At 48.1% G+C, this 12186-nt stretch overlaps 1 protein-coding gene across 1 annotated transcript in view; it reads left to right on the top strand.

The window, feature by feature from the left end:
* SF3B2 (splicing factor 3b subunit 2) overlaps window positions 1-12186 on the top strand; it is a 461083-nt gene that overhangs the window by 177654 nt on the left and 271243 nt on the right. Inside the window, exons 9-10 of the mRNA XM_086938496.1 lie at window positions 5946-6143; window positions 7001-7129. Coding sequence (XP_086794622.1) covers window positions 5946-6143; window positions 7001-7129 — 327 coding nt within the window. The remainder of the gene's footprint in view (window positions 1-5945; window positions 6144-7000; window positions 7130-12186) is intronic.

Genomic DNA, 12186 nt, shown 5'->3' with positions numbered 1-12186 from the left:
TACAGACCCCCGGGACCACGCACACAATTCAGCGAAGACATCGCCAACTTCATCAGCCCACACGCCCTCCCCTCCGCCGACTACATCCTCCTCGGGGACCTCAACTTCCACCTGGAGAACAACTGCGACCGCCACACCACCACCCTGCTGGACAACCTCGCTAACCTCGGACTCAAGCAACTGGTGACCACCCCCACCCACTACGCCGGACACAGACTCGACCCCGTCTTCTCATCCAGCAAGGACATCACCTTCAGCCATGCCACCGGACTCCACTGGACCGACCACGGCTGCGTCCACTTCAGCTTCAGAAGGACCACGATCCACCACCACCAGCAACAGGTTGCACGCAGAAGCTGGAACAAGATCACAGCCGACCAGCTCGCGACTTCCCTGAGCAAGAACCCACCCACCAGCGCAATGAACCCCAGCCAAGCGGCCAACAACCTCACGAAGTGGATCAGCGACTGCGCAGACGACCTCGCCCCTCCGAAGACCCCGCCCAGCAGACCCGGCAGCAAGAAAGCCCCTTGGTTTACCGACGAACTCAAGAGCTCCAAGAAGAACTGCAGAGCCCTCGAGAAAGCCTGGCGCAGAGACACAACACCGGACAACATGACTGCCCTCAAGCTCGCCACCCGGAAACACCACCAACTGATCCACACCACCAAGAAAACAGCATTCAAGGATCGACTGGACAACAACGCACACAACAGCAAGGAACTCTTCAACATCGTCAAAGAGCTCTCCAACCCCAACGCAGGAAACGACTTCACCCCCTCGCAAGACCTCTGCAACTCCCTCGCCTCCTACTTCCACAACAAGATCGCGGATATACACAACAGCTTCAGCACACAACCGACGCACACCACGACCGAACCTCCGCCCCCCACCACCACCCTCCACGCCTGGACCCCGATCAGCACCGAAGACACCGTCCGCACGATGAACTCCATCCACTCCGGATCTCCGACCGACCCCTGCCCACACCACGTCTTCAACAAGGCAGACGCGGTCATCGCACCCCACCTACGGGACATCATCAACACCTCCTTCGACACCGCCACCTTCCCGGAGAGCTGGAAGCACGCCGAACTCAGCGCTCTACTAAAGAAGCCATCGGCCGACCCCACCGACCTCAAGAACTACCGCCCCATCTCGCTGCTCCCGTTTCCTGCAAAAGTCATCGAGAAGACCGTCAACAAACAGCTGGCCGCCTTCCTCGAGACGAACGGATCCCTCGACCTCTCGCAGTCTGGCTTCAGGGCCAACCACAGCACCGAGACCGCCCTGATCGCAGCAACCGATGACATCCGAGCCCTGCTCGACAACGGAGAAACAGCAGCCCTCATCCTCCTGGACCTCTCCGCGGCCTTCAACTCTGTCTGCCACCGTACCCTAGTACAGCGCCTCAGCAACGTCGGAATCCAGGAGAAGGCACTGGAGTGGATCATCTCCTTCCTCGCCGGAAGAACACAGAGAGTCCGCCTCACCCCGTTCAGATCAGAAGCCACCGAAGGCATCTGCGGCGTTCCTCAAGGATCCTCGCTCAGCCCAGCCCTCTTCAACGTCTACATGAGCCCCCTCGCTGCCATCGCACACCAGCACAACCTCGACATCATCTCCTACGCCGACGACACCCAGCTGATCCTCTCCCTCACCAACGACCCAGCCACCGCCAGAGCCAACCTACACGACGGGATGAAAGAGGTAGCCGATTGGATGAAGAACAGCCGCCTGAAACTGAACTCGGACAAAACGGAAGTCCTCATCCTGGGCTCCTCGCCCTCCGCCTGGGACGACTCCTGGTGGCCCCCCGCCCTGGGCACCGCACCCAAACCGACTGATCACGCACGCAACCTGGGCTTCATCCTGGACTCCTCCCTCTCCATGACCAGACAAGTCAACGCCGTCTCTTCGTCGTGCTTCAACATCCTGCGCATACTACGGAAGATCTTCCAGTGGATCCCCACCCAGACCATGAAGACGGTCACCCAGGCCCTTGTCACCAGCCGGCAGGACTACGGCAACTCCCTCTACGCCGGAACCACCGCCAAAACCCAGAAGAGACTCCAGCGGATCCAGAACGCCTCAGCACGACTCATCCTGGACATCCCCCGTCGCAACCACATCTCCGGACACCTGAGAGACCTGCACTGGCTCCCGGTCAACAAGAGAATCACCTTCCGTCTCCTCACCCACCCACACAAATCCCTACACAACCAAGGCCCAGGATACTTCAACAGCCGCCTTAACTTCTACGCTCCCAAACGCCAGCTTCGATCGACCGGCCTCGCCCTCGCCGCCGTCCCCCGCATCCGAAGAGCCACCGCAGGGGGAAGGTCCTTCTCCTACCTTGCCGCCAAGACTTGGAACTCCCTCCCGACCCACCTCCGCCTGACCCAGGACCACCTCGCCTTCAGGAAGCAGCTCAAGACCTGGCTGTTCGAGCAGTAGCGGTCCCCCCCCTCCCCTAGCGCCTTGAAACCCTCCGGGTGAGTAGTGCGCTTTACAAATGCTCTGATTGATTGATTGATTGACCTCATAAAGGAAACCCCATCTCCAAAAGCTAGAATTGCCAGGTGGATAGTCAATTGCATTCAAATATGCTACCAAATCTAAATCTGTTCCAGTGTTATCTTACTTAGATACACTCACATGGACATCTTTTCTCTTTCTACCAAACTCCATCATTTCCCATCATGGCGAAAAACAATCTAAGGATAGAGTCGATGCCCATGTGCACTATCGTCCTATAAATACTTCTTTCAAGACAACAACAAACTGCAATCATTCGAGCCTAACACCAGATGGCGATCTATGCAAAAGTATAATATTCTGCAGCTCTACATGCCAAGAACAGATGCATACTGGTAAGTAGCATTTTTCTTTAGTTATTTTATTTCTAGAACCAAGCAAGCCTGGCGCAGGTAAGCAATAAATACTTTACAGTAGTAAATGCTGATTGTAATACAGTTCAATTGTAAATGTTCTATGGTTTGTCTTACAGTATTTAAATGCAATCACTTGTAAATGCAGTACAGACTTATATGGGATTTTCAATAAAATAGCAGGTAAGTTACTTTTAGATTACTTTTCTTACTCAGTGCTGTATGCCGGCATGCAGCACTGGGACATTCCCTGTAAACAGGTGGGTAAAAGTTTTGTTAAATCGTACAATTTTGAAGAATTTCTTTAGGTTTCACAACATAAGTGTCAATGTTATCCTATGGAGAAAAATATGGTTATCTTTTTTTAGGTACGTATTCAGTAGTGGGAGTTGAGGTTCTGGGAGTAGACTCAGGGATCTCTCAGGATGAACTCTCGTTACACCCTAAGCTGCACTAGGGCAGCCAGTACAGAGTGTTGCGGCCCAATGTTATCCAATGGGGGATAGGGGGCCTCCGGTTGGTGGCTGCTGACGAGCAGGCCACTTAGTTGTGGGAGCCAAGCTCCTGGTGTTAGGCTCCGGGCAAAGGGGAATCCGGTTTAGCACCCAAAGTGCACCAGCATAGTGCCCTGTTTCAATGGGGCTTTTCGGTTTCGTTTTTTAGCTGCAGGTTCGGTCCAGGAAGACTTCCGAGAGGAACCAACAGCTGGCCATGTAAGTTGGAGGACTCGGGGACGTAGGTGCACCTCGGGTACTTTTCTCCAGGGTGGGCGGCTGGATGCAGGGGTGTCTTTTGAGGTCGGATTTCACCTTACCGGGCAACTTGCGGTTGAGGTGGGTCTCCATGCAGAGGCTGCAGGTGACGTCTGGGAGTCCTGGAGGGGTCAACCCATGGTGGACTCTGACTTTGGAGTGCTGGGGGACCTCGCTGGGACCGGTGGGCCTCTCAAACTCGGGCCCTAGGCTGTGGGTGTAGTGGTAGTTCCAGGCTTCGGGTTTCTTTGTCCTCAGCAGGCTCAGAGTCTGTTTTCTGAGTTTCTTTTGAACAGGGCTGCTGTTGCAGATGGGCCGGTACGGCAGGGACCAAGTCAGTTGTTCTCTGCAGTCTCCTCTGCTGGGCATCTTCTTGCGTCCTTTTTCTTCTTAGGTTCTGGGAATCTGCCTTCTTGATTCAGGGCTGTCCCTAAATACTGTATTTAGGGAGCGTTTTAGGGGTCAGTAGCCAATGGGCTACTGACCTTAGGGTGACTACACCCTTGGCGTGCTCACCCCACTAGGGGGAGTGAGCACAATCCCAAATCCTGATTGGGGAGTGCCTGCCATCTGCAAGATGGCAGGCACTGAAGAGAGGGCTTCACCTCGCCTCCCCACCTGAGGGGTGGAGTTGGCAGAGGTGGGCACACCTTCTGGCTGGCTAGTTTTTCCCGCCTGTCTTTCCACCGAAAAGGAGTGGAGACAGGAAGAAGTCTTGCTCCTGATAGCAGGAGAGGCTGGGGGTCGCATTACTAAGGCTGCCAGGCCTTTGAAGCTCCCCTGCCACAGATGGTTCTTCCTGGCCTGTGAACACCTCCGCCCAGGAAAGGCTTTGTTTCTGGGCTCAGGGAGCGAAGGCTCCCACTCTAGGGGTCTAGAAACATGTCTCGTGGTGGTAGGCTGGTGTGCACCAGTCAGGGAACCTACCAGAGGCTGGTCATTTTTGAGGGGGCATTTTTAAGATGCCCTCTCTGTGCATTTCGCATTAAATCCCACACTGGCATCCGTGTGGATTTAATGGGCTGAGAAGTTTGATACCAAACTTTAGTTTTCAGTGTAGCCCTTATGGTGCTGTGGAGTTCGTAATGCCAAGCTCCCAGCACCATATACTCCTAATGGCAGAACGGCACTTACACGGTCTAAGAATTGACTTAGACACCATAGGGGTACAGTGCTCATGCTCCTGTACCCTCACCATTGGCATAGGGCTCCCAGCTAGATGGCTAACTGATCCATGACAGGGCAGTGGGTTGTAGGCATGGCACACAGGGATGTGTGCCATGTCGACTCTTCACTTTGTTATGCACCAAAAGACCCAGCCTGCCAAGGCAGTGTGTGTAAAGGTACAGGGCCTCTAAGGGTGGTACAATAAGTGCTGAAGCCCTTAGAGGCCTTCCCATGTCACAGTACCATGACCTGTGGCCAGAGAGTGCCAATTGGGTTTACAAGGTACAGTTTTGGGCAAAGAACACAGGCCCTGGGAACTGATTGTCAGGGACCCAGGGCACATCAAGTCAAAGTGCATCAGTAGTCTGGCAAAAAGTGGGGAGGTTACTGCAACAGAACCACACTTTCCTACACCTTATTTTGTACATGTACCCAAGAAATACATTACTTATTTTAGTTCAAACAGAACACCAACTGTAGCGTGCCACCTAGCCCTCACTGTACATGCTATGACAAAACATTGAGGTTTAAAAAAAAAAGATTTAGTAGGAAGATTTTCTGCTTGTTCTGACATAGAACATAGGCCTGGCTCGCAATGAACCTGGGCTACAGATGAAATTGCAGACTGGTTTGAGCTTGACTGAATTGGATCTATTAACTATATGCTGTCAGAAGCTGCAGGGGCTGCATGGATGCCAGCCCCCCAAAAGGCTTTAAGAATTGGCCTAGTAATTACTTTGAGGTTGTTGTAGTACAATCCAGTGCTTGCCCCTGCTTAAAATTCTAATAACTGACATACACGCTTATTAGTTGGAGCTAATTATTATTGCTTTGCTCTTTCCGGCATCTATTAGTTTGTCACTTTCTTACGGCTAAAAAGTCGCAAATGCCGGATTTTTGCAATGCTAATTACCATATTATAAATATTCTAATAATCTAGTAAGCCATCATGCTGGTAATCTATCTACCAAGTCGCCCACAGATAAAGGTTTAGATACATTGTGAACCAACCTTCGATGGAGCATCACTGGCATTTGCCAGGGGTACAGGGAAATTTGCTAGGAAAATATTATATAGTATTGTACTGCAAGTTAATCTCTCATGTACTTTCCCACATTTAACGTGCCCTCAACAGAAAAACAGGAGACGCAGAAACCGCAAGAAGAAAAAGAAGGTTGCAGTCAAGAAAGAGCCTGCCAAAGCTAATGTCCCTACAAAGAAGGACACGTCACATGACATGGACACTGTTGTTGAGATTGAGTATGTAACAGAGGAGCCGGAAATCTATGATCCCAACTTCATCTTCTTCAAGCGTATCTTTGATGCTTTCAAGGTAAGATTGTGGTTTTTCAACAAACGTCATCTAGGTATGCCTACTGATAGTATTTTGTGTAGTATCAAATGCATAAAAAGGTTCTGATATAAAGAACACGTGTAGCTCAATGCTGTATTTGAAATATATCAAAAGGTTTTATTCTCTTCATCCAAGGGTTACAATTGTACTCACCCAGCAATCTCCTCCACTGACACATGATTATGATGTAGTAGCCGGACTATTGTTTATAGCCCATCTGAGCCCTCATGATCTAGGATTTTAAAAGCGATGCTATCAGTAACAATGAACCATCATTACCAATAACTGTGAAAAAAAACTAAAAGATGAGACTGCGGTGTTGGTCACATGAATGGAAGCTGCTAAAACTGGATTGCTTATCCTTTGAGCTTTCGCTGAAATGTTGTACAGTTCTTAAATGTCTACATTTAACTTCAAAATTGAACCTTCAGCTTTTAGACTCTTTCCCTGTAATGCTCATGTAGAGCTGTTGAAGTGAGGGAAAGACAGGTTGAGGCTTTCTCTGCAGCTTAGGTTTTCCCACTATGTCCATAAAATGGAGCCCAATCTGTTTAACAAGTTAAAGCTGAATCTTATATCCAAAAAAAGAATTAAAATGCAGACAAGACAAAAAACTATTTCTAGTAAAGTAAAATCATACCATAATCTTTGATTGACATTTTCATTTGGCATCACAAAGGTCTTTGTTTCCAGACCACTACCAGATAATTTATTTTGTTTTTATTTGAGTATTTTGTATTGGTTCACATCACCAGATCAATTTATGGTATTTAACAGCAGTTTCACAGAACTTTGTTTTATCTGTCATTTCACACATATCATTCTTCTGCCTATAGCTCACTGATGATGTAAAGAAGGAAAAGGAGAAGGAGCCAGAGGCCGACAAGGTGGAAGCAGTGGTCCCAAAGAAACGGTTCGAGGAGGAGCATAGGGACAGTGATAACTATGACAGTGATGATGACGATGTAAGTGGTGGACTCTGGCAGCTTGTTGAGGCATCTTTGCTGTCAGCTAATGCAAAATGAAGTATCTGCGCATATTCATGCCCCTCAGTGTCTTAACAGGCATTACTTCCAATTTTATATTTATCTTTCATTTTTAGATATCTCTCTGAACAATTCACCATGCCAAACCTTTTCTGTAATGCAAACAGAGATATAGTAGCATACGTGTCTTGTAGAATCATGTCTGCATTGAGATACTCTGTACTCCTAATTACTGTAACTGATATGCAGCTCATGTGACCGCTAGGACACACACAAGTTATACCTCTGACAAAACACATTTTTTCATCTTATGTTCTTCATGTAGTCCAAAGTTGCTGCCTTAGTGACAGCAAATTGCGGTGTTGACAGTTTTCACCATTCTGAGATTTGAAAACCTGGTCTGTTAAGACAAGACCATTGTTTACTAACTAGAGTAAATGATTAAAATACACATAGATGTACTTCTCTCAAAATTAGCACACACACTTCAAAATGTCATATTGACATGAAAGAGAAGAGATGGGACCGTGAAAAACACACCTCAACCCTGCTGTCATATTTCTGTGTAACCTACATTCCACTAATTATATACTATAACTACCCTGCAAGGGATCACCCCCAGAGTTCTAACCTTAGCATAATTACCAGAAGTCAAGCTAGACTTCTGAAACACCAAGTTTTTACTGTTCTTGAAATGAGACATGCTCTTCTGCTTTGAACTTTTTCAAAGTCAATATGGAACTATAGTAAACCTCATACAACTGTAGCTTCTAAAAATGGGTGTCTCCTACATTTCAAATTATGATTCTGTGAGAATGGAGCTCACTCCAACTCAGAGATCAGCTCACTTAAGGACAGTGAGATCTGATATCAGGCAATCGTTTCTCCTTTATTGTTTTTCAACTCAACAACAATACCAAGGAAACACATTTGATGCTTCACACAATCTTTTTTACCGTGCATATGTATTCCCAAACATTTGTGAGCTAACATTGGTCTTTTACTGTCTTTAGACCGTAGAGCAAGCTTGTTCAAATGTTGCAGCCAGTGTTGTGATAATGATGAGGATAGGAGCACAATCTTCCTGAATATAATCCGTCTACATTTATTCCATCCAAGTTTGCTTCCTAAAGTAGTCTTGGGCTATCATGTTAACTGGTCCATATTACTCCCAACCAAGCTTTTTTTTTAGATTTCCACTCCCAACGTACTCTCTTCATTTATTAAATAAGACTTCTAAATTGTTATCTAGACAAACCAAAATAAATTAAACAAGGGTTATGGGAGCAGACTGCTTAACCTCCCATCACAGTTCATCTCTTAGCATTATGGTAAATGCAGTTCACTTTAAACACTTACTTGAGTTTTTACTGGAGTGTTTCACCGTAGTTGGTGCTGGTTAGTTCTGCCACTCCACTTGTGTTTGAAAAGTCTCCCCTAATCCCTAGGTTTTCTTCTAGGGGTAGTGTGGTCAAGCAGCATTAGGCTTGTCAGAGAGGAGTGTTAGACAGTTGCAAATACACACAATAGTCAATAAATGATGCACACTATTCAATAAGGAGATCCAAGGCAATTTATAAAGATAACACGTATCTTAAGATCTATTCAGGGACCAGAATCAGTACGATCAGGTAAGTACATTTCAAGATAGAAATTTTTTCAGTTTTCAAAAGTGGGCAAAGTGCATTTTTCAGAGGCGGCAATGTTATCCTATGGAGAAGAAACAAATACTGCATATAAGTTGTTTACAGCGACTTGCTAGACCAATCTCCTTAACTTATGGTGAGTATTGGGCAAGGTACAAGACAGCACCAACAGGTCACCTCATGCAGCACTGAGGCGAACGAGTGCAGAGGAGCAATACAGTGTTGGGTGCTGCATTAAAGTCACTGGCGATCGGCCTGGTTAGAAAGAGGCTGCAGGTTTGTACTGAAAGGGCTAGTCTGTCTGAACCAGCTGGAGAGCTCCAGTCTCACGATGCCTGGGAGGATGGGGAAACTTTTGGTCTCTTCTTCTTGGTCTGGGGCAGCCAGGTACAGAGGTGTCCTTAGGCATCGGGTTTTCGTCACCTGATACACTCACGGTTGAGGGTGCCTGCACAAAGAGAGGAGGCAGGTGGAGTCGGGAAGTCCACAGGCCAAGTGCAGAGTGTGAGAAGTTGGCCTGATATGTGATGTCTACTATTCTAGTGGGCACCCTGTATCTGTCCAAACAACCCTTATGGTGCCCCTTATGGTCACCTTATGAGCCCCTGTACACTGTACAGGGGCTCATAAGGTGACCCAATGTCCAATTGGTAATGTACCTAAAGTACATGGTATTGGATTTAGAGAGAGCACAGCTGGGCTGTGGGTCTGATTAGCAGGCCCACAGCCACATTAAGTCGAAGACCAGTAAAGCAAAAAGTGGGGTGACCATAGGAAAGCAGACCCTACTCTCCTACCCCCCCCCCCCCACCCCCCCCCAAAACGCAGGGACATTAGACTAACCTTGACCAGTTGTGTTTGTGTCCTCATGTTCTAAGTGGAAATATCTGGAGACATCTGGAAACATCTGCATTACCATGGTCAGTCCCATGCCTATGTTCCACTGTAAAGTCCATCATCTGTAGGGAAATGGACCACCTGAGCAGTTTGGGATTTTCACCCTTCATCTGATTTAGCCACAAGAGGGGCTTATGGTCGGTCTGAATCTTGAAGTGAGTGCCAAACAAGTATGGCCTCAGCTTCTTCAGGTCCCAAACCACAGCAAAGGCCTCCCTCTCAATGGCTGACCAACATTTCTCTCTAGGGGACAGCCTTCTGCTAATAAAAGCAATGGGCTGGTCTTGGCCATCTACATTCAGTTGTGAAAGTACAGCTCCCACCCCCAACTCAGAAGCATCTGTCTGGACAATAAACTCTTTGGAGTAGTCGGGACTCTTCAGAATAGGTGCAGAGCACATGGCCTTCTTCGGGTCATCAAATGCCCTTTGACAGCTTACTGTCCACTGAACTTTCTTTGGCATCTTCTTTGAAGTCAAGTCATTAAGTGGTGTCACATTGGACCCATAATTCTTCACAAACTTTCTGTAGTAACCAGACAGGCCCAAGAAAGCTCTGACCTATGTCTGGGTGGTTGGAGGAGCCCAGTCCTTGATGGTCTGGATCTTACTCTCCATTGGTTGAACCTGACCCCCACCTACAAGGTGGCCCAGGTACACAACCTTACTCTGCCATATCTGGCACTTGGTGGCCTTGATAGTGAGGCCTGCCTTCTGCAGGGCCTCCAAAACTTTCTTCAGGTGGATCAGGTGATCCTCCCAGGTGGAGCTGAAGACAGCAATATCATCAAGATTAGCTGCACTAAAGTCATCAAAGCCAGAGAGAACTTGGTTCACCTACCTTTGGAAAGTGGCAGGTGCATTCTTCAAGCCAAAGGGATCACCACAAATTGGTAATGACCTCCTGAGGTTGAAAAAGCAGTTTTGGCTTTTGCATCATCAGCTAGCCTGATCTGCCAGTAGCCTGCTGTCGGGTCAAATGTGCTCAAAAACTTGGCAGAAGCCAATCTGTCTATGAGCTCATCTGTCCTGGGAATTGGATGGGCATCTGTCCTAGTGACCACATTGAGACCTCTATAGTCCACACGAAACCTCATCTCTCTCTTACCATCTTGGGTGTGAGGTTTTGGCACAAGGACTACAGGACTGGCCCACGGGCTCTCTGAGGGCTCAATAACTCCCAGTTCCAACATTGTCTGTACCTCAGTCTTTATGCAGTCTCTGACATGGTCAGGTTGCCTGTAGATTTTACTCTTCACAGGCAGACTGTCACCAGTGTCCACCTATTTCTCAACAATTGTGTGGGGTCCAGACCATTTGTCTTGGAGTGCTGCTGGGGCCACTGGCTCCAGCACCCACACCTTCTGTCCTGGCTGGTACACAGTCAGCACAGCCTTTTGGTCATGCCAAGCTTTTTGGAGTTCTTGGCTAGCCTCAAGGTTTTTAGAAGCCTTCTTCATATACTCAGCCATCCTGGAGCGGAGACCAAGTACATAGTCCACTATGACTTATTTAGGCTTTTTGAGAGGTAACTCCCATCCTTCCTTCACCAGACATAGGGATCCCCTTACAGAATGCCCAAACAGAAGTTCAAAAGGGCTGTAGCCAACCCCCTTTTGTGGGACCTCTCTGTAAGCAAATAGAAGGCAGGGTAGAAGGATGTCCCATCTTCGCCTAAGCTTTTCAGGTAAACCCTTGATCATACCCTTTAAGGTCTTGTTGAATCTTTCAACAAGTCCATTGCACTGTGGATTGTAGGGTGTAGTAAATTTGTAATTTACACCACACTCCTTCCACATTGCAGTCAAGTACCCAGACATAAAGTTTGCACCTCTATCTGAGACAACCTCATTCGGAAAGCCCACTCTTGAGAAAACTCCCAGGAGGGCTCTTGCCACAACAGGAGCTGTTGTGGTCCTTAGGGGAATAGCTTCTGGATACTGGTGGCATGATACACTACCACCAGTATAAATCTATGCCCAGAGGCTGTTTGGGGATCTATTGGTCCATTAATGTCAATCCCTACTCTTTCAAAGGGTACCCCCACCACAGGCAGTGGTATGAGGGGGGCCTTTGTTGTGCCACCTGATTTGCCACTGGCTTGGCAGGTCACACAGGAGCGACACAACTCCTTGGTATCTTCTGACATATGGGGCCAGTGAAAGTGAGGGACAAGCCTGTCCCAAGTCTTATTCTGGCCCAGGTGTCCTGCTCAGGGAATATCATGGGCTAAGGTAAGAAGGAAACCCCTAAATGCCACAGGTATGACCAACCTCCTGGAAGCACCAGGCTTGGGGTCTCTAGCCTCTGAATAAAGGAGTCCTTCATCCCAATAAACTGTGGGTACCTGTAGCATTCCCAGCAGCCTCAGAAGCAGCTTGCTGTCTGATGGGTTCAAGAGAGGAACAGTCTAACTGTGCCTGCCTCAAGTCTGCCCTTGAAGGTCCCCCTGTCCCAAGAAACTCAACCTGTTCAGGTTCAAGCTCTTCTAAGA

The sequence above is a fragment of the Lissotriton vulgaris genome, chromosome 9, assembly GCF_964263255.1.
Source record: "Lissotriton vulgaris chromosome 9, aLisVul1.2, whole genome shotgun sequence".
Lineage (NCBI taxonomy): Eukaryota > Metazoa > Chordata > Amphibia > Caudata > Salamandridae > Lissotriton > Lissotriton vulgaris.
This window is presented reverse-complemented; position numbering and strand designations above follow the sequence as displayed.